General features: G+C 41.6%; 1 protein-coding gene across 2 annotated transcripts in view; it reads right to left on the bottom strand.

Moving 5' to 3' along the window:
* sntg1 (syntrophin, gamma 1) overlaps positions 1–24,022 on the bottom strand; it is a 637,587-nt gene that overhangs the window by 109,631 nt on the left and 503,934 nt on the right. For both annotated transcript variants that reach the window (XM_078539715.1, XM_078539716.1), the window contains exons 9-10: positions 12,069–12,171; positions 1,646–1,728 (exon numbers count right to left, since the gene is read on the bottom strand). In XM_078539715.1, the coding sequence (XP_078395841.1) occupies positions 1,646–1,728; positions 12,069–12,171 (186 nt within the window). The remainder of the gene's footprint in view (positions 1–1,645; positions 1,729–12,068; positions 12,172–24,022) is intronic.

The following is a 24,022-nucleotide window of genomic DNA, read 5'->3' on the forward strand; positions in this document are numbered from 1 at the left end:
CAATACAAAAATCCTCAATACACTTCAGCAGCATTGTGGCAAATATATCGAAAGCCTGTTTGTTAGCTCTTATGTAAGCACCAAGGAGATGTATTTCCTCTTAGCACACAGACAGTTGCTTAAATAGGATTTTTTCCCCATTCTTTGCACTTAGAAGAACACATAACTCTATACTATGTATTTTCTGAAAGCTCAGGTACACCTGCAAGAATTCTGCTTAACAAGCTGCACATACACTGAATTGATATAAATAGCACCCTGTGGGCCTAAGCAGCTGTGAACGTATGCAATTTCCAGGAAAATGGAGCAACTGTGTGAATGGGGACATCAGCATTTACAGATGTGCAAACAGGGCACATCATCCATTACAGATAAAAATCTGTAGGTTACAGCTAATATGAGGGTAGATAGAACTATTTTGTAGGGTTTGAAAGGGTTACCCATTAACGACACTCTCCTGATTTGCAAATTGCATACCTTATCTGTGCAATGATATTTCAGCAGAAATCTAGTCTCTGCGATATATGCAATTTTTGTCTGTGCAATGCCAATTCCTAGCACTGTATTCCACTGAAGAATAATGACCCCGATTAGTATTCAGGACTCCCATTCTCGGGACCAACTAAACTTCAAAGATCAAGGACAAATTAATTACCTCAATCTTTAAACCAGTATTGTGCCGAGCATAAGCACATCCAAGCTAAGGAATCTGAATGCATTGATGAACTTCACATTCAACGTACAGTCCAATGGTTTCATTAGATACATCTGTGACAAAGCTCTTGAGGATTCAATAAAAAAGAATAAAAAGCAGATTTTCCAAATCCTTGCCCATGATGAGGTATTTTCCCATCACCAGTGCATATTGGAAAATTGAGGCACTTAAATAAGTTGCAGATAAAGACGCTAGGAGCAGTTGAGAAGTCAGTCGGAAAGTCTACGTTACAATTCACACATGGCACTACTGAGTGATTCAAATTCAGCTTAATGTCATCTCTTATTGTCTGGTTTCTCTGACTGTTAGCTCAACATATTGTCACTTTTTAACAATACATTTTTATGTACATGTAAGTTAATGTAACTCCCCAATCAAAGCACTGTCAGCCATTTACATAATTTTTCAAGAGGTCCTGCTGGTTTCCCACCAAAGGTGATTTGGAGGAGTGCTGCAGGAATTCAGGGTCAGTATTATTTCAGGGCACAACAACAAACACAGACCTGAATTTCCACCGATTTCTCCTGATCTGCAACTATAACTTTGGTAGTTGATTGATGGTACCCCAGGTTAAGTGGCGTAAAAGGTTATTTTACATGTTTACACAATTTCTTCTGGGATTCTATCAATCCCATATCAAATAATTCTACAGAAATCCCAGGTACTGCTCCAAGGTTCTGACATATTTGTAATGAGTGCATATAATTGCCTATTGTGTTGTTAAGAATATTGGAAGTAAGTTTGGGACTGAACTACTTTTGTGAAATAATAAACATGCTTACAAAGGGGGAAACAATACATTGTGCACATGTCCACCACCTTTGTTAAAATAGCAAAAGAAGAAAAAATATTCTTCACTCTTTAAACTACTGCATATAAACTAGTTTAAAGGTTAAAAACCTGAGGTTTAAAGGTAGAATTGAATCTTACTGTATTGTTTGGATGGTAGTTAAGATGCAATCCACTGTCGCAAAGTGGAGAAGATGTACCACTGCTTTGGTCACTGGGGACACCTGTAAGCAAATATAAAATAGATTGATATACTGAAGCTGTTTACTTCTGGTTTCACTTATGCTCAGCAATGTTATAGAAGTATTCAAAACTACAGCATTCACTCAGAAAGCACAACAGAAAAGCACAGGATAAGAAAAGAAAATTTGGTACATCTATTCAATAGCTCCCATGGTCATGTACAATCCTCCCCATCATGTACTATGCACCATTTATTTAAACTCCTGATGAAGAAAAGTTTATACGCATACTCATTGACATTTTAAGTTAATCAGGCAGAACACCTGGCTGGTTATTTTCCACAGGCGACATTTCCAAGGAGTATTCAATTATCTTCATAGCCATTTCAAATAATGATTGCATAAAACAATCCTCCCTCACACTCATCTGGAATACTCGTTTATATCCATTTTTACTCTTATTTTTGGTGAACAGAGGAAAATGTAGTTAATTAATGAGTTTACCATGTAAAAAAATAATCAGGAGCTTCACCCCTTACACATTTTATCTGTTCCCTATTTTAACAAAAAGGTCGATATTTGTATAACATGTCTCAGCAATGACATGGCAGAGAGGGCAGGTTTCAAGAAGAAACAGATAAACTTTATTGCAGAGAATTTTTCAGGTGCTAAATGCTCAACCAGGGCTCTCATCAGGAAGCCCCGCCCCCGGATTGCCCATGCTTAGGGCTCATTGGTCAAAGCCTCCCAAAACATCACATGACCCCTGATAGATAGCAGGAGAGGCTATAGCCACAGTTGCTACATTTCCTCCCTCTTTAGTTTTTTTCTACAATTTCTATTTACAGGGAAACATTGAATATCCAACAACAAATACATATATACAACTTCAGGTAATTAAAGATCAAGTCTCTGAGGTACTCTCCTTATATGGCTAGAGCAGCGTAGCTCTACCACTTGAGGTTCCTCAACAGGATCTGGCACTGCAGCATGAGAAACATCATTAGAAAGTTGCAGTTCTGGATTTGGCAACTCTACAGAGACATCGGGCATGTCTATTCCAGGTTGATCTGTCATCTCAGGAATTGATGTTTTGATGTTAATCACAAGTAAAATAGTTGGTTGTTGGAATGTCTCTCTAACATGAATATGATCTACGTGCTTACAAATGATTCTACCTTGCATTTGCACTTGAAAAGATAATGGACAAGTCTCGGAGACAATGGTTCCAGGAACCCAACAAGGTTCACTTCCGAAATTTTGCACAACTACCGTGTCACCTACACTGAATGGGCAAGCTTTGCTGTGCATATCGTGATTCAATTTTTGATTACTCTGATTCCAATCTACCTGCCCCTCTAAGTTTGGAAACACCAGGCTCAATTGTATACATAGGTGGCGTTTCATCAATAATTCAGATGGTTTGAACCCGTAGTCGAATGTGGCATTGTATTATAACTGAGAAGAAAGTGAGAAATTCGAGATTCTAGAGTACCTTCTGATAACATTTTCATACCAGACTTGAAAGTTTGTACAGCTCTCTCGGCTACGCCATTCAATGAGGGTTTGTAAGGGGCTGTTTTAATATGTCTGAGTCCATTCAGTTTCATGAATTTCTGGAACTCTGTGCTGGTAAAGGCTGTACCATTATCAAAAATGATGATTTCTGGTAGGCCATGTATGCTAAAGCAGTGTTGCAGCTTCTCGATAGTTGCACTCTATGTTGACGATTTGACTTCATATATATCCATCCATTTAGAATGCGCATCTACGATCAACAAAAACATGGTACCTAAGAATGGTCCTACATAATGAATATGTAGTCTAACCCAGGGTCAATCAGGCCACTCCCACGGATGTAGGGGAGCTTAAAGAGGCAACTTCTGTTTTTGATGACAATGGAGACAGTGCTTGACTATGCTTTCAATGTCACTGTCAATGCCTGGCCACCAGACATAGCTTTGTGCAAGCACTTTCATCTTTGATATGCCTGGATGTGCACTGTGAAGCTCTGTCAAGAGTGGTTCTCTACCTTGTGATGGGGCAACAACCCTTGATCCTCACAACAGAATTCCATCTTGACAGCTTAACTCTGTATTTCTGGCATGGAATGGTCTCAAATCTTCAGATACAGGTGAATTTGACCATCCTTGCAAAACAAAGTCTCTGACTTTTGAAAAATGGGTCTCTGTTCATCCAATTTCTAATTTGCTTTGCACACACTGGTGAAGAATCCAGGAAATTCAGTAATAATACAATCTCTTGTGGCACTGGAGCATGTACAATGCTATCTGGTAATGGGAGACAACTGAGTGCGTCCGCATTTGCAATATGCAAGTCAGGACGGTACATAAAAGTATACTCATACGCAGATAATATCAGAGTCCAATATTTTCTTCTTGCTGAGGCTATTGGTGGAATGGTCTTATCCTCACTGAATAAACCCACTTATGGTTTATGGTCCAATACAATGGTGAAATGTCATCCATGTAGGTACTGGTGGAATTTCTTCACTCTGAATATCACTGATAAACATTCCTTATCTAGCTGGGAATAACCTTTCTTGTTTGTGGAGAGGGTTCTTGAGACACAGCCAATGGGCCTTTCTGATCCATTTTCCATTCTATGTGTTAAGACTGCTCTTACACCATAAGGAGGGGCAGCACATATTAATACCAATTCTTTCAATGGGTCATAGTGTACCAATAAATATGACAAATGCAACAATTTCTTTACTTTCACAAAGGCTTCTTCTTGTTGTTAATTCCTTGACCAACGGTGATTCTTTTTTAACGACAAGTGTAATGGTGCTAACACAGTTGATAAGTTAGGCAAGAAGCAGCTATAGTATTTTATTATACCCAGGAAGGGCTTGAGTTTGGTTACATTGGATGGTGAGGGTGCATCTTTTATTGCCCGAACATTCTCTTCTACCGGATGCAAACCCACGGTGTCTACCCTGTGACTCAGTAATTAATTTCTGACATAAAGGTAAAATACTGCAGATGCCGGAAATCTGAAACAAAAACAAAAACAAAAACAAAAAGTGCTGGAAAAACTCAGCAGGTCTGTGTGCTGAAGTAATTTATGGCACTTGAAATGTGCATTTTTCCTTCTTTAACCATACACCAGCTTCCATGGACCTTCTTAGCACATCCTCCAGGTTGGCTAAGTGTTCGGTCTCAGTTGACCCTGTGGTCAGAACATCATCTAGGTATACTACCACTTGGGGAAGTCCTTGTAAAAGACTCTCCATTGTTCTCTGGAAAAATAGTGCGTGCAAATGATACTCCAAAGGATAGGCAAGTGTACTGATAAAGACCCTTGTGTGTAATATTAGTCAACTAATCTTTTGACGTGCTATCCATTGGTAGGTGTGGCTTATATCCAATTTTGTATAGGATTTGCCTCCAGCCAGCTTTGCATAAAAGTTGTCTATCCTTGAAATGGGTACTTGTCTAGTTTTGCTGCCTTATTTACAGTCAATTTATAGTCTTCACAAATGCATATGGTTTGGTCAGGCTTAATCACTGGAATTATGGGCGCTGCCCATTCCGAGAATTGGACAGGTTAGACGATAGCCAGCTTTTCTAACTGGCACAGTTCTGCATCCACCTTTTCCTTCAACACCCAAGGATCAGGTCTAGCCTTAAAAAAACATGGTGTCAACTGAGGATCCACATATATCTTGGCCTGCACACCTTTTAACTTCCTTAATTCATCCCGAAATACCATGTTATATTTCCTTAGCAGTACAGGAATGCTTCCTGTTTTCAGGTGAAATAACTTGGACCAATTGAGCTTGATCTTCCATAACCAGTCTCACCCTAAAAGACTGGGTCCTTCCCCTTTCACTATTATCACAGGCAGCTGGGCTGTCTGTTGCCTGTAGGACACTAGTACTGGTGATGCCCTTTACCTAAATAGATTCTCCAGTGTGTGTCTTTCATTTAGCAGTTGTCTGCTCCAAGTTTACTGGCTTCCTACATTCATTAAGGTATTTGAAAGTGTGCTCTCTAACCACTGTTGTTGAGGGACCCAGATCCACCTCCATTATTAGTGGCTTCTCATTAACTTGGATTGAAACAGTGGTAAGTTCAGTTTTTACAGCGGTTACATTATACAAGGAGTAAATATTGGTGTCGGCAGGTTCAGGTTCTGCTGTATTTTTTAATTCAATCATGTTGGTTTGTTGCTTTAAGGGCTATTTCGACTTTGCCCTGCATTGCCTTACTACGTGACCTTTCTTATGGCATTCATGGCATTCTGCCTCCTTGAATTTACAGGTGTCCGGTCCGTGGTCACCTTGATATCTATAACAACTCACTTTTGGAGTCGCTGCTGAGATGTTTCTACTAGGCCTTTTCATGTTTCTAACAGTGGACATTGCATCTCACTTTGATGCTCCAGGTCTGGATTTCACATCACGCTTGGCAGTAGTTGCCCACCCCACATGAAGAACAACACTATGTTGTATGTGTTGCAAAGCCTGTGAATCTCTCACAGCACTTTCCATGGCGAGAGAGATTTCTAGGGCACGCTTAAAGTTGATGTCAACCCTGGTGACTAAACAGCGCTGTATGGCGTCGCCCTTAACTCCACAAACTAATCGGCGACTTTGGGGACACAGCGTTCTTCAACTGCTTTAGGTTTGCTACATAGGTTGCGATGGACTCTCCAGGGGCCCTAACTCTGGAATTAAAGTTAAATCGTCACATTAATACGGATGGTTTCAGATGGAAGTGCATTTTCACGAGGTTCATCAACTTATTATAGGACTTAGAATTGGGCACGCTGGTGGCCATCAGGTTGTGAATGAGATTGTATGTCTTACTGCCACATACACTCAAAAGGATGGCCTTCTGCTTTTCCTCTGTGGTAATTTCATTCGCTATGAAATAAAATCTGAGGTGCTCTACATACTGGCTCCAGTCTTCCCTAGTCGCATCATGTGGATCGATTCTGCTGAATAATGGTATGACTGGTGAGTAGTCTTTTCTTTTTCTTAAGATTTAAAATGCTCATCGTAACAAGGCGGGGTGCAGCGTCAGAGCTATTTTACCCTCGTCACCAAATGTAATGACTTGACGGAGCGGACAGGTTTCAACAAGAAACAGATAAACTTTATTACAGAGAGCTTTTCAGGTGCTACATGCTCGATTAGGACTCTCGTCAGGAGAGTCATATCGCCCACGCTTCAGGCCCATTGGTCGGAGCTTCCCAGAACATCATGTGACCCCTGGCAGACAGCAGGAGAGGCTATACCCACAGTTACTACAGTCCCTGAGAGTGCTAATGATGCTACCATGTGGATTACTGTGGTTTTTACAAATTACTAATAATGTTCAAATGGCCTGCTTTAAGAACACAACACCTGAAATAATATGAATGAATTTAATGCAAGTTGCCAAAAAATATTGAGATGGTTCCAGGTAGGGAAGCTTAGTGAGTAATTAGTTACAGCATCAAACAGTTTCTCAGTGAGTAGCACTCTTCCCTCTGAATCATAATGATCTGGGTTCAAGTCCCACTCCAGGGCTTTAACACAAAAATCAAGGCTCAGCTCAGTACTGAAGGAGCACTTTAAGATGTTCAGTGACAATGAAAAGGGCTAAATGCAAGTCTGTCTTCTGATGCCTTCCCGGGAATACACTGAAAGCACCTGAACTTCTTGACCTGCGAGAGAATGTCAAAAAGACAACAAAAACATTAACTGGTGGCAGGAAGAGAATCATTTGGGAACAACTCTTCTCCCTGAGGCTGGCAAATCCACTTTCTTCAAAGGTTTATTGTATCGGACAGTTCAATGATGAGAACACAAATTTAGAAAAGCAAACCAAGCGTAAAGTGGGAAATGTATAGAATCTAGACAGAAATGCTTTAGTCATGATCAAAAGATAACTTGTTGAATTAGCAAACATTTTGGATATTTCTGTAAGAATTAGATATGTTATTTTGCAGTTTTAGTGTGCTGATCTTACCATTATCTCAGCAGCAAATTGTTTTCAGTTGGCGAGTTAATTCAATAGAGCTTTGTTAGCCTCAGCACCAGAAACACACCAGTATCAGCTCATCTGTAACAAAGCTCAGTTTGTGCTCTCAAGTAATGAAACAGCCACAGCTGTTATTCCAGCTGTGAAAAGCGATAACTCATAGGAGGTTGTGAAGAGTACAGAACTTTTATAGCCTGATTCATGGTTATGGAAAAGTATGCTGCTTAACCAATGCAGAAAAGGAATAATCTTTTGCAGCTGCACAATTAACAATGTCTCTTATCAAACAATGGTAATACAATCTTCTGTAAGAGATTTATGTCTCAAGGGCCTAGATCTTGAGCATTTTCAAAACCTCAAGAAAAGCATAAAGTTCAGCACATTTACAGTGAATCAAACATTAATGATGAAGTCACCAGAAAAATCAGGAACAGCACATATTGGTTGCGGTGAACATTGTGCTTAACTGTGATTTGTGTTCTCCCTGAGTTCCAGAAATAAAAGTTTCAACTTTAATGGAGCAGCGTGTGAACCCTGAAGTTGACGGTGACATCAAACCTGGATGATTTTAAAAGCTGGCCCTCATTTCACGACATTTCATTGGAATTCTGCCCAAATTCGGTCAGATCCACTATCCGGCTAGTGTGTTGGAATGCAGTTGGTAGGTGGTCGCTGCCATTGGGGACCAATGGGAACAGTCACTCACAATCAGGTATACGGAGAGGATTGGGATGGGGGGTGGGGGGAGGAACAATCATAATTGAGGATGGGAAATAGAAGCCTGAGGCAAGAGAGGTCCGAGGTTTCCTTGTGGCTTCCAAAAGAGCATTCCTGTTCTTCTTGGTCCTCAAGGGAATCTAAAAAAAATGTTAAACTCCCCTGCCTGGGACTTCCTTGTCCATGTTGCAGCTGCTGGCAGGTTTTGTCTGACCGGGAACCCAGCCCTGCTCCCTCACTCAAGCTACAGAATATTTGATGCAGAACTCCAAAGTCTACCTGCCAGTATCCTGCTTGCCTACTAAAAACAGCAACTTAATATCAGCACACATCAAGAAACCAGCAGAATTATAGGGGTCTTGGAATGCTATGTTCAGTTTTGGACAGCATGCCTTAGGAAGGAAGAGGGCAGGCGGTGACATCACCGCGGGCGCAACTGAGGGCTGCAAGAAATCTCCCTGAAGGCAGACAGCTGTCTCAGGGAGCTGCAGACCTGAAAATCATTAAATAAAGGTTTAAGAAGCTACAAAAAATTGTCCATGCATCACAATCAAGCACCTGAAAATATAGCTGATGAGAATGCTGTCCACAGGTATTTATTTTTATTTTATTCCATACCGGAAATTTCATCCCACCCTTGGATGAGGTTTGGTGAAAAATGCAAAGGCTGCCTGGCTGACTCGCCCGTCTGCCAACTGTAAGGTTGGACGGGCCACGAAAGAGTGGATAAAATTGCACTGGTAATGGTCTTAATTGCTCTTTTAGTTGGCGGGTGGGCTTCTGACATCTGCGCATGCCCACCGAGCGAAATATCGCGAGTGCGTGATGACTCAGGATGCTTGCCCCACGTCCTCTCGCACAATTTCATGCCCAATCAGGGCGGGCATGCACCAGCCTGCGGGATGTAAAATTCTGCCCAATGTTCCAGACACCACCATCACTGTCCCTGGGTAAGTCCTGTCTCACCAACAGGACAGACCCACCAGAGGTGGCGACACAGTGGGGTATACAACCAGGAAGGAGTTGTCCTGGGAGTCCTCACATTGATTCAGAACCCCATGAAGTCTCATGGCATCAGTACAAACATGGACAAAGAAACCTCCTGCTGATTACCACATATCTCTCTCCCTCAACTGATGAATCAGTGCTCCTCCATGTTGAACAGCACTTGGAAGAAGAACTGGTGGTAGCAGGGGAACAGGATGTACTCTGGGTGGGGAACTAGAGAGAAAAAACTTGCTTGACCTTGCACTCACGAATCCACCTGTCGCAGATGCGCCTGTCCATGATAGTATCGGATGGCAGATCTCCTCTAAAGGACATTAGTGAACCAGATGGGTTTTTACAATAATTGACGATAGTTTCATGGTCATCATTACTGATACTAGCTTTTATATTCCAGATTTAATTGAAGTCAAATTCCACCAACTGTCATAGGGGGATTTGAACCCGTGTCCCCAGAGCATTAGCCTGGGCCTCTTGATTACTAGCCTAGTGACATTACCAATTCCCACCATTGCCCCCGCAAGACTGTTCACCTTTTATCTACCACTGGCATCCCAGGATCTGTGCCCCCAGGGCAAATAAGCTCATTCTTCCTATGTTCCCTATCCCTTGATTTACCCCCACAAACTCACCTCCTGCCTCCCACACTGGCAAGTTTCCAGTGTCCAAAGCCCTGTCTGCACACTAGGAAAATGCTCAAAGTACAATGGGCAGCCAGCAGCTGCTGAGCCCCATATGACATTACATTGATGTTCCTGATTTGTTATGGGGGATGTGAGCCCCTTCCTTTGTAGCCATATTGCCCATGCAGAAGCATTTACTAATTTGTAAATTGAACCCAGTGCTCATTAGAGTCATTTTAACTCCCAACGCTAAATGGATTTAGGTCAAGTGGGAAGTAAGAAAGTTAAACACTTCAAACACGCCTTGAATCGGCCCATTTCAGGTTTTAACAGAAGCAGATCGAGAGGGCGGGTGTCAAGTCCACTCTTTATAAGCTGATCAGTCATTGAAAGCTTTTAAGGAGGCATATGAATCCAGCAGCTAAGTGTCAATATAGCACTGTTTGTGGGTTGTAAGAAGCAGGGGAGGTTCCCTCCAGGCCCAACAAGCAAACCCTGCAAACACACCTACATACCTCACTCTATGAAGTCCCCCCAACCCCTTCTGATTTCTCCCCCTTATCTGCCATCTTTCCCCATTGCAATTACCAACACCCTGAACCATGCTCTAGCCACTTCCCCATGATTCCACCCCCCCACACAACCATTAAACCTATCTGCTCCTGGGCTGAGGCCTTCAGACACAGCCTTCTGTATCCAAGGGGCAACCAAGCTTGCCAATCAGTCTGGCTGTTGGGTGGAGAGTCTGGGGAAAATTCCACAAATTCCGCGCTGGAGTTAAAATGCCACACTATTCAGTGAAACCCACATTTCAGGATTTCCAGATCGCAGATCCCGCACCCCTCCACCCCCCACCCCACTTTGACACCATGCCCCACTAAATATCAAGGCCCATTTCTCTGATAATGAAGGATTTAGAAATAGTTGGGCCCAACTCTTCTGAGGAGTGGCAATCATCGTTAGATTGCCATTTCGCTCTTATTTACACAACTTGCAATGGAGCTCTGCATTTCTCGCCCAGACATCCGAACCGGGCTTCCTCAGAAATGTAGAGTGTACGTGTTCTGGGAGTCCTTCCTTCATAGTGCAAGATTGTCACGGGAAGCCAAACCATAGTTGTGGGGGGGCGGGGGGGGGTTGGAGGAATAATTGGGTCAGTGAGAAGTTAGGGGCTCAGGGAAGTAGGTGGGGGTGTCAGGGGCTTAGTTGGGCTGGGGGCTACTCGGCGGGGGTTTCGGGTGGTTGGGAGGTGGTGCTGAGTCAGGGGATGGGTCAGAGGGGTATTTGGCAGGGTGGGAGTGTCCAGTTGAGAGTCGAGGGGTCAGTAGTACAGTTAAACAAGGGTTAGAATTGGTTTTAATCCTTCCAGCTTTTCTTGGGTTACTATTCTGGTAATTAAGTTGGAACCATCTGAAGTCTCCGACTCTAACTCAGAGTTTCAGAGGGCTCCAGGTGCAGGAGAACTCCCACTGGAAGCCCAAACAATTCCATGTAGTCACTGCATGGGGACTTCCAAGGAGTCCCCCAGCACATTTTGGGGGGCACGTCCGAGGTACGACCATGTGGAGATTGGAAATTCTGAGCCTTGTTTTGTAATGGCAGAAAGTACTGTTATTCACTTCCCCTTCATTTGCCTTTGAGAGAATGATGGTTGAATTTATCTGACTCTCATCAGGACAAACTCAATTGATTTAAAATCTGGTCTGCTTTTCATGGGCCATGTACATTTTTATTCTGTAGAAGTCTGTTTAATTCAATTTTGGTTTCGTTCACCTCAAATATGAGAAATGTATTATTGGCTCAATCAACCATTACTTATTAAATCAAATAAATTTTGACCTAAGCCCAGTGTTCAAGCAAAAGATTCATGCAGTCTTTTTTTTTAAACCATATACTGATTAACTCAAGTTGACCCTCCGCACAAACTGAATAACTAAACAGTTATAGGACCTGTGCAAATGAAATGATAGAGAAACAATATGTGAATAATAATAGCAGTGTTAGCCAGCATAATTCATCGTATAAAAAGATGAAGGGAGCTTACATGTGCAGTCTTCATACAGAGGGAGCTTCAGGAAGGCAGGTGCTCTCTTTAAAAATGAAACTGTGAGAGTTACTTCTTCCCCCGCATTACGCAGAACTTGAACCTGTGGTTCATTACAAGGCATAGGTAAAGGTAAGAAAATGCAATTAGCTTAACTAGTAGCCAGAACGGAATGATTCTATTTAAAGTAGTTGCAATACTATCAGCATAAACATTCAAATCATAGAAGCTGTCAGTGAAAACAAATGAAAATAATAAGTACCAATGTTAATAAGTTATGTATGAAAACAGAAAATGCTGGAGAAACTCAGCAAGTCTAGTAGCGTATGTGGCAGGTGCTGCCAGACCGGCTGAGTTTTTCAGCACTTTCTGTTTTTATTTCAGATCTCCAGCATCCAAAGTATTTTACTTTTCTATTAAAAAGTCAGGTGAGTTTTCCCCAGCACAGCGAATATATGAATGAGCAACCCTTCTACTTCTATTTACTGCAAGGAGAAAACAGGGAGAGGGGTAGAGAGAATAGAATGGTTTGCAAAATACAAATATGTGCAGAGCTGTCAACGCTATGTAAATATTAGGAGTGACCTTTTTGATCATCAGAAGTGATACACACTGAAACACATCAATATATAAACACCAGTGATCATTGTTAAGAATGACAGACATCAGAAACTAATGTCAAACTAAAATGAATAATTTCTGCTTCTCATCACTTACATTTGCAGGTGGTTTACATGCTGGTGGGATTAGAGACAAAGACTACAGTATTAATCAGTGCATTACACTTTCACTTTCAAAAGCACATGCTAAACAGAAATGGAGAAAGATCAAGGATTAAAAATTCATTAACCACCAAAAACGTGCACCGACATTGTGATGCAAGATTAGCCAATGTCTGTTCAAAGTGATGTAGGCACACTTCATGCTGCCTGCTAACTTAAATGGTGGTAACATGAAGCCCAGTGTTGAACTTGCTGTTGAGTGACTGCACACCTCAGCAGCAGACCCAATTTTGCATGCGGCTAACACCATTTCAAGCCAGCCTGTATTATTTAAATCCAGCCTGAATCTCTTAAAAGGGAGGTGCATACCAGCTGCAACACATGCTGGAAGCCAATGCAGACAAGTGCCTGATCTACAGAAAAGTGAAGATGGTGCAGCATGGCAGAGAGCAGGCTCCCAGATTTTCTGATGCAGCATTCGAGGCCGTGCTGCAGGAGGTGGACAGGATGAAAGAGGTCCAGTTATCCACAGGTGGCCAGAAGGCCCTCTAAACAAGTGTTTAGAAGGGAATGGGAGCACATACCCATTGAGATAACTGTGAACATTGTCATCCTGAGAATCTGAATGCAGAGCTGCAAGAAGCTTAATGACCTCACACAAGTGGTCAAGGTCAGTGAAGCATCTTCACGTTATATCCTTACAGCTGTTGTATCCTTACAACTGAACCACTAACCTCAGACACTGCTCCATTCACCACATCATCTTTGGTAACCTATCAATATTATCAACCATGATCGCTATCTCACATTCACAGCTTAACCTCACCCTGACACAAATAACACTATTGCAAGCCTCACACCCACATCTATTACATTGCACACACAGTTAGCTTTTTAACCATGACAGTCACATCATCTGAGTACATTGCACCAAACTCACTGGCACACCTCCATCTCTTTCAGGAAAAGATTGCACACAACTGAAGGCAGCAGCAGCTAACCAACAGGAGACAGACCTGGCTGCATGTCCTCAATCTCATGGAGAAGACTGCGATCATCATAATTGGAGCAGTTGCTGCTGAGGTCATGGCCAGCAGTGGGGGTTGGACCAGAGAAGATAAGAACATAAGAAGTAGGTGCAGGAGTAGGCCACTTGGCCCCTCGAGCCTACTCTGCCATTCAGTAAGATCATAGCTGATCTGATTGTGACCTTATCTGCACTTTCCCACCTGCCCCCATAACCTTTGACTCCCTTGTAAATTAAAAATCGGTTTAACTCAGCCTTGAACATATTCAATGACCCAGCCTCCAAGGTTGTCTGGTGAAGATAATTCCAAAGACTAACAACCCTCTGACAGAAGAAATTCTTCCTCATACTCGTGTTCCAAAAACGTTGTTTATGGATGTAGGAATCAACAAAACAGAGGCAGCGAGACCGGAAATTTGAATTTCCCCTTTAGAAAGGACCCACATAAACTTCCAATTGATGGGTTGCAATTCTGCAACATGGTCTGTGACTTTGTGGATCGTCCAAATGATCACAGCTGATCCTCTACCTCAACTCCATATTCCCCGTCTCTCCCCATGCCCTTGACACTTTGAGTCTAGTAATCTATTTCCTTCTTAAACATATTCAATGACTTGGCCTCTATGGCCTTCTGTGCTAGAGAATTCCAAGGGTTCACCAACCTCTGAGTGAAGAAATTTCTCCTAATCTCAGTCCTAAATGGCCTACCACATATCTTGAGAATGTGACCCCTTTTTCTAGCTGCCCCAGCCAGAGGAAACATCATGCCTTCATCCAGTCTCTCTCGCCCTGTCAGAATTGTATACGTTTCAATAAGATCCCTTCTCATTCTTCTAAATTCCAATGAATACAGGCCTAATCGACCCAATCTCTCATACAACAATCCTGCCATCCCAGGAATCAGTCTGGTGAACCTGTGCTGCACTCCCTCTATGGCAAACATATGATTTCTTAGGTAAGGAGACAAAAACTGTACACAATACTCCAGGTGTGGTTTCACCAAGGCCCTGTACACCTGCAGTAAGACATCCTTGCTCCTGTACTGAAATCCTCTTGTAATGAAGGCCAACATACCATTTGTCTTCCTAAATGCTTGCTGCACCTACATGCTTCATTTCATTGACTGGTGTACAAGGACATCCAGGTCCCTTTATACATCAACATTTCCCAATCTACCACCATTTAAATAATACTCTGCTATTCTGTTTCTCCTGCTGAAGTAGATAACTTCACACTTATCCATGTTATCCTGCATCTGCCATGTATTTTCCCACTCACTCGATTTGTTTTAATCACCTTGAAGCCTTTTAACATCCTCCTCACCACTCACATTCCCACCTAGTTTTATGTCATCAGCAAACTTGGAAATATTACATTTGGTTCCCTCATCCAAATCATTGATATATATTGTGAATAGCTGGGGCCCAAGTACTGATCCCTGTGGCACCCCACTAGTCACCGCCTGCCACTCCAAAAAAATCCATTTATTCCTACTCTGTTTCCTGTCTGTTAACCAATTCTCAATCCATGCCAACATATTACCCCAATCCCATGTGCTTTAATTTTGCACACTAACCTCTTATGTGGGACTTCATCAAAAGTTTTTTGAAAATCCAAATGTACCACATCCATTGGCCCTCCCTTATCTATTCTGCTAGTTATGTCCTCAAAAAACTCCAGTAGGTTTGTCAAACATGACTACCCTTCCATAAATTCATGTTTACTTTGTCTAATCCCGTTAATATTTTCTAAGTGTCCTGTTATCACATCCTTTATAATACTCTAGTATTTCCCTTCTTACCGATGTTAGGCTAACTGGTCTGTAATCCACTGTTATCTCCCTCTCACCTTTTTTAAATAGTGGGATTACATTTGCCACCCTCCAATCTGCTGGGGCTGTTCCAGAATCTATAGAATTTTGGAAGATGACAACCAATACATCCATTATTTCCATGGCCACCTCCTTTAGTACCCTGGGGTGTAGGTTATCAGGCCCTGGAGATATATTGGATTTCAGTCACTTTAATTTCTCCAGCGCTATTATTTTAGTAATGCTAACTTCGTTCAATTTCTCCTACTCACTAGACACTTGGTTCCCTAGCATTTTTGGGAAATTATTTGTGTCTTCCTCTGTGAAGACAGAACTAAAGAAGTTGTTTAATTGCACTGCTATTTCCTTGCTCTCTATTATAAATTCTCCTGTTTCAGACTGTAAGGGGCCTACATTTGACCTCACTAATCTTTTTCTTTTTACTTACCTTTAAATCTTTACAGTCTGCTTTTATGTTCTTTGCAAGTTTACTCACATACCCTATTTTCCCCCTCTTAATCAATCTATTAGTCCTCCTTTTCTCAATTCTAAACTGCTCCCAACCCTCAGGCTTGATACTTTTTCTAGCAACTTTATATGACTCTTCTTTGGATCTAATATTATCCTTAATTTCTTTCGTTAGCCAAGTTTAAGCCACTTTTCCTGTTGTAGTATGTTGCATGAAGTATCCCCATAAATGTCTGCCACTGCTTATCTACCAATTTACCTCTTAACCTATTTTCCCAGTCCATTGTTGCCAACTCTGTCTTCATATCTTTGTAGTTGCCTTTATTTAAGTTCAAGCCACTAGTTTCAGACCCATCTTTCTCACCCTTAAACTAAGTGTGAAATTCTATCACGTTATGATCATACTTCCTTAAAGGATCCTTTACTATGAGATCATTATTAATCCTGTCTCATCGCACATTATCAAGTGTAAAATAGCCTATTCCATGGCTGGTTCCAGAATATTTTGTTCCAAGAACCTGCCCTGAATGCATTATATGAACTCATCCTCAAGGCTACCTTTGCCAATTTGATTTGTGCAATTTGTATGAAGATTAATATCGCCCACGACTATTGCAGTGTGACAATATGTTCCTACTTAATCTTGTGATATACAAGGTGCAGATGGTGTAAGCATGTACCTGTTGCTTTCCCCCACTTCCCACCCTGCAGCCCTATCTTTGTCCTGTCATGCTTTCAAGTACCCAAGAACTGCTGCCTGTTCAGGCATACATGCAGCAGACTGAAGGCCAAGAAGAGTCGGAAACTGATGGTAATGAAATACTCAATTCCACAATTGTTACTAGGCTATGCCTCTTTAATTTTTAGAATTTTATTTTCAAACTTTCAACTGACTGGAAATTTTGTGAATTGAAATGAGACAGAACAAACCATTTAAAAATACAAGGCCACTTTCCAAGGTGAAGGTGAAAAACAAACAAGACACCCTCATGGGAGTGCGAAGAGGGAGACATATCCTATAACCCAAGACCCATCGAAACTGGTCATAGTCTAAGGAAGAGGCATTAAAATGCGAAGTACTGGATATTGAAACAATGGCTGCCACATAGAGACCCCCACCAAAACCACTTGGGAATACACAATGGGTGAAATGTAACAGGCCAGGCTGCAGCCACTATGGAGAGATTGCGAGAAAGACTTCAGCAGAAGGGGTACCCTGAAAGCTCTCTCTCTCTCTCTTTTGGAACAAATGTATCATCCAGTTCCGAAGCCAACTTTACTAGAAGTCTAGCAGTGAACCGAGATCTCGTAATAATTGTGACATCTTTTGTATCTGACCGTATCCATGAAGGCAGCTAACCTAAATTGGCCGCAATGTTTAAAAATCTACACCTCAAGGACAATCAACTTAAACATATATATTTTTAAGTTCTTTATCATTAGACCCTAACTTATTTATGATACCTATGTGCATGTGACATTGTGTTTTTATTATTTTTCCCTCGAGTTTAGTGGTTAATAAATTTTCTCTTTCTTTGACTCAATAAAACCTTGTTTGATTGGCTCCTTATTGTTTACAGCTTAAATAGTTAAATACATTCTGATTCGGAAAATACACATTCTTGTTAAAAAGAAACTACATCCTTATTTGTGACCAACCGACTGAATAGGGCTGAATAATAGGGAGCCGCTGAAATGCAACCTCAATGGAGTGTTGGGAGTTTGGTGAGTTGAGGGAGTTCGGTGAGGAGGGGAAAGAGGTGCTCCTTTGCAATTTCTAACTTTTTCACCCAGTAGGAATTGGTTCTTACTCTACTGTGGGAAAAAGCTAACTTTTTGGTGAGTATCTGGTAAGTGGTTAAGGCCTAGTCTATTCCTAAATTTTAAATTAGTGCAGGAACCTGTGGTAAGGTTAATAAAATACATAAAAGGAAAATAATTAAGTATATAATTAAAACACATTAAGGATGGCAGGACTGGTGATGTGTCTTGGCTGCAGCATGTGGGAGCTCCTTCTTGTCATTGTGGTCCAGAGCAGATGTGCTTGCAGTAAGTGTTTGTGGCTCAAGGGGCTTCGTCTCAGAGTCATTGAGCAAGAGGTTGAGCCACAGACACTGTGGCACATCAGGGAGGGGGAAAGTTACCTGGATGCTTTGTAGCAGAAGGCAATCACACCCCTTAGAATCGGGTCTTCTGATTTGGAAAGTGGTCAGGGACAGAAGGGCGTGACTGCAACTGAGGCAGGTAAGGGGACCCAGAGGTCAGGAGTGGGGGAGCCTCAGCCTCTAAATTATCCAACAGGTTTGAGGTTCTTTTAGATTCTTTGGCTGAGAGTTGGGGCTGCAGGGTGGATGAGCTAACTGATTATGGTACTGTGGTACAGGAAGCCATTCAAGTGTGGGGGGGAGCTAAAAGGAGTGTAGTGGTAGTAGGGGATGGGTATAATGAGGAGGATTGACATTGTTCTCTGCAGCAAAGAGTGAGAGTTCAGAAGGCTGTATTGACTGCCCTTTGCCAGGGTTCGAGACATCTACTCAGAGTTGGAGAAGAACTTGCAGTGGGAGATGGAGGATCCAGTGGCCATGATCCATGTAGGTCCCAACAACATAGGCAGGATGTGGAAGGAGGCTCTGCATTGTCAGTATGGGCAGTGAGGCACCAAATTAAGAAGCAGAACCTCAAAGGGAATAACCTCTGGATTATTACCTGAGCCACATGCAAATTGGCATAGAGCAAATAGGATTAGAGAAATGAATGCATGGCTCAAAGACTGGTGTGGGAGAAGTGGGTTCCAGTTCGTGGTGGACTGGCACCATACTGGGGAAAGTGGGGGCTGTACCATTGGGATGGTCTGCATCTGAACCATGCTGGGGCTGGTATTCTAGCAAGCCACATAACTAGGGAAATAGAGAGGGTTTAAACTAAATAGTGGGAACAAGAGATAAAATTTGGGAAGATGTGGTAAATCAAAGAGTAGAGACAAGGCAAGAGAGAAAAGTACTAACTTGGGAAATGATAAACAGCACATGACAGGAAGGGATAGAAAGTACAAATCTAAGAGTAAATCAGCAGATAAGGCTAGAGGTTACAAAAATAATAAAAGGACAAAACTATAGGCTCCATATCTGTATGCACATAGCATTCGTAACAAAACAGATGAACTGATAGCACAAATAGAAATAAATAAGTATGATCTGATAGCTATAAGAAATTGTAGCTTTGAAAAAAACAGGTATTTTCTGCATAATATAGAACCTTTATGGGATTTTCTAAACAGCATTGATTTTGTCTCTGGAAAAAGGATTTCTAAACACTTTGACCTCTATACAGTATTAGTTCAGGCTGCCATACTGACATTCCTATGCTGTTAGGATGGCATCTTGTGTGCCCCCTTACCTATGTAAATGTTTAGAAAGGACCAGAATATGACCCTCAACATGATATAAATGAAAAATCTGGCTTCAAGCAGGATGACGCACAAGGCGGGGATGGTAACCACCCTAACATTTGAGTACTTGTCCTTGTCCATTGGTCAGAATAGTTTGAATAGGTGATTGACACCAGGTAAGCTACCAGCCCCTCAAAAAGGGTATATATCAGGAAGTCATTGTGAGGTACTGAGGAGATTCTGGTGAGGTTGCAGTACTCATTGGTAGTTGCCTTCTTTGGAATGGATAAGGAGGAGGAGGAAGATGGGATTAACACACTCAGTGCCAACCGTTTGGCCACCCTCTGGGATCAGTAAACTGCTCTCAACTATAATGGGTCATATGCTTTTTTCTGTCTAATTAGTTAATGTATCATGTCTAAACTTTCATTTCTTAATAAACCATCTTAAAATCGCTTACGATTAGTTGACTGCCTATTTAGGTATCTGTGGCCCCGCACCCGGAAATCTCACAATTGGTGGCAGAAGCGGGATCCACAGTACAATCACCTCTAAACGGATGGCAAATACTTTTGTCCCTGATGCAAAGCCACCATTTAAAACCCCCAATCTTGCTTCTGAAATGGAATTGATAAATAACTTGACATGAGTTGCTATTTCAAGCATTCAAAGGGAAATTTACCTGATGTTTAAGGGGATAAACAAATACTAACTTTTCCAAAACAAAAAAGCTAATGAAAAGATGGTTTAGGTGGTTTCTCAGAATCAAAAATAATTAATAAATAAAATGTTTTTGGAAGAAATAAATTGAACACCAATGCGTATTTTGGGAAGAAAAGGAAGCAGGCTGAGAGAAATGGAAATTTATCTCACTGTTACTCCAGACAACACACATCTGCATCATTGTGAACAAGCTGCAGATGAGAAGCCTAATTTATCACCTTACCTTCACAGTCTGATTGAGCACTGATTCAGTGAGACATCTGCCCTTGTTTTTGCCTGCCACAAAAAGTCAATGCCTGTCCATGTATTCAATGTAACACTGTAGTGCATCCCAGATCTAATGCCTGTCTGTCAGCCCGTGAAGAGCCCTCACTCCCACCCCACCCCCTCCTCCCCAGCCCTGTATTGGGGTCCTGCCACACTTGCCTCACGGGCCAGCCCTTGGACAAGCCTGAACTAGTGGGTTACTTTTGGGAAAATAACATGTTTAAAGGAAAGAACAAACAAGCAAAATTGAAAAATTAATGCCTGGAATCGAGTGGGAGTGTTTAATTTCTGTTTTAAAGATATTGAAAAGTTTCTCCAGAACTCCTGAAAGAGCTACAATGGTAATTAATGAGATGCCCCACTTAGAATTAGAGATAGAGTTGGGGAAAAAGGACACAACACCAAGTTGGAATTGGAATAACTCACCTTGGGTGTAGTTCAATGGGATATATAAATTTGGTACTGGTGACATTCTAGCAAAAGGAAGGTGTGGATGAGATGAATATGGTGACAGCTTTCTCTGGGCGATATTTGTGTCTTTGCCTATGAACTTTTTAAGTGAACTGAATTTGATAATCTGACCATCACCTGAGATATTGGGACCATACAGGGGGAGATAAGCAAAGATCTTGAGACAGGAGACCCTCTTTGATCTTTTGAAAAGATTACCAGAAAGTCACGAAGAACTATCGAATGGTGTATCCTTTTAAAGACAGTGAAATCCCAGATGAAGTTGATTGGTAAAATACACAGCACAATCCCTATAGCCCTGATAAATCTTCCACAAATGCAAAACAAGGGTTTGTGGGAGAGGGCAGAGAGGTTACCGCCAAGCATACTGCCTGAATAGAAAATTTGGTAAAAAGAGAATCACTAGAGGCCACATTCAACAGATAGGGAAATGTGCGAAGCTGACTTACGAACGTGAAATTTCCAAAAGGGGATTGAAGGAGAAATTGGGACACTGAGTGAGTGTGCAGAAATGATTTGTAACTTGTGAAGTAACTGACATGCAAGAGTACACATGGTGCAACTGCACTGAAGAACGGGTTCCAAACTTGCTCAGCTACTTGACAAACAACATGACATGACATGGTTAATATGGTCTGAAGAGGAAGAAAACATTTTTAAATGATCGAGGCACTGACATACTCCATAGAGAAACAGCCTTTCAGACAATTAATTTTACTCCCTCTGACCACGAACATCATAGAATCAAATTAAAGTAAATGCAAAAGGAATTTTGGACTGGGATGGATGAAGGCTTGGGAGAAAAAATACTTAGTAAGAATTTGCCACAAGATGGATACAGGTGAAGGGAGAGCTGGAGAATCTTTTAAATCCAAGCATAGTTTATTGTTTTAATTATATGTATTTACATGTTAAAAGCCCAGAAATTAGCCACACTCCTGCAAAAGAATAAGGCCGGGACTTTCCAGCCTTGCCATTGGAGGGACCTGCTGCAGCGGGCCAGCCAAAAGTCCATTGACTCTCAGTGGGACCGGACGATCCCTTTAGCAGGTAGGCCTGGAAAATCCTGCCCTAAGGATATTTCCCTCTCAAAGGGAGGAAATGAAAGATCTGCAGGTGGGGAGGGCCAAGCCAAGTAATCAGATAATTCTAGTAGCTTTAGTTATCTGCAATATGTAATCAAGATATGTAATCAGCTTGTATTTTAAAAATAACTATGTTAGCTAAAAATTAGTTGTGAGAAGTCAATAAGGATATTTCCTTCTCAAAGGGGGGAACTATTAATAGTCTTAGTTCATGCCATTCCCAAGCTGTGATGATGGCGTCTTGTGTGTCCCTTATCTATTCAAGTGTTTAGAAAGGTTCAGAATATGGCTCTCAATATGATGTAAACTAAAAAGCTGACCTCGAGCCGGGTGACACACAAGGTGGGTGGTAACCACCCTGACATTTGAGTGCCTGTCCTGTGTCCATTGGTCAGAATAGCTTGAATAGGTGATTGACACTAACTAGGCTACCAGCCCCCAAAAAGAGTGTATAGGGGATGTCCTTGTCAAGTACTGCAGAGGTGCTGGTGAGGTTGCATCACTCGTTGGTAGCTGCCTTCCTCAGAATGGACGAGGAGGAGGAGGATGACAACATCAACACACTCTGTCCCAACCATTTGCCCGCCCTCTGGGAACAGTAAACTGCTCCCAACTGTAACAGGTTGTTTGTTTCTGGCTAATTAGTTAATGTATCATATCTAAATTGTTTTTTCATAAGCTTAATAAACCATTGTAGGATGGCCGTGTTGTATAATTAATGATAGAGTTGATCTGCAGACACTTCTTGGGTGGAAACTTTAAGCTTATTTACAGTATACTCAGCAGCAACTATATATATATATGCTTTCAACTCCAACTCTATCCCTACACTGACTGCTGAGGTACCCCCAGCTACTCTCCTGTTGGTTACTACAGATCATGTATTATTCTTAAAGGTACATTACATACGAAATAAAACCATAATTACTGCAACCATCTTAAAATTACTAATGACTGCCTATTTGGGTATTTGTGGCCCCGAACCCCAAAAATTACATAGCCATTATAGAGACATGGTTGCAGGATGACGTAGGTTGGGACCCGAATATTGAAGGTACATGACATTTAGGAAGGACAGGAAGCTAGGAAAAGGTGAAAGGGTGGTTCTATTAATTAATGATGATATTAGCACAAGAGAGAGGGATGACCTAAGTTCATGAAATCAGGATGTAGAAGCCCTTTGGCTTTCTTAGAAATGAGAAATGATAAAGACAAGAAATCATTTGTGGGAGTGGTACACAGGCCCTCTAACAGTAACTACAAGATAGGACAGAGTATAAAGGAAAATATAATGGGAGCTTGTCAGAAAGGTAATCATGGAGGGTTTTAACCTACATATAGACTAGAAAAAACAGATGGGCAAACATAGCCTAGATGGGGAGTGGGAGCTTGTCAGAAAGATATGGCAATTATCATGGGGAATTTTAATCTACTTTTAGACTGCAAAAAACAGATGGGCAAAGGCAGCCTAGATGAGGAGTTCATAGAATGTTTTGGGGATAGTCTTTTAGAACGACACATTCTGTAACCAGAATGAGCAGGCTATACTAGACCTGGTTTTGTGCAATGAGATAGGATTAATTGATGACCTCATAGTGAAGGTGCTCCTAGGTAGCATCCTAGGGATCATAATATGATTTTACATTCAGCTTGAGGGAGAGAAGAGTGGGCCCAAGACTAGTTGTTTAAACTTTAATAAGGGTAATTATGAGGTCATGAAGCAGAGCTCGCTAAAGTGAACTGGAAAATTAGGTTAAGGACAGAACGTTATAGCCCGTTAAGGTGGAGGCAGGGGCATAAAATGCAGCTCACTGTTCAAAAGTCCATTGACCTTGGCGGGACCATAAAATCCTGCCAGTGTAAAATTCTTCCCAAAGTGATAGGTCAACAGAGATGCAATGGCAGATATTTAATGAGATATTTCAGAATACACAGAATGGATTAATTCCAATAGAAAGCAAAATTCCAAGGGGAGGACCCACCAGCCGTGGTT

This window comes from Cetorhinus maximus, chromosome 4 (genome assembly GCF_964194155.1).
Source record: "Cetorhinus maximus chromosome 4, sCetMax3.hap1.1, whole genome shotgun sequence".
Lineage (NCBI taxonomy): Eukaryota > Metazoa > Chordata > Chondrichthyes > Lamniformes > Cetorhinidae > Cetorhinus > Cetorhinus maximus.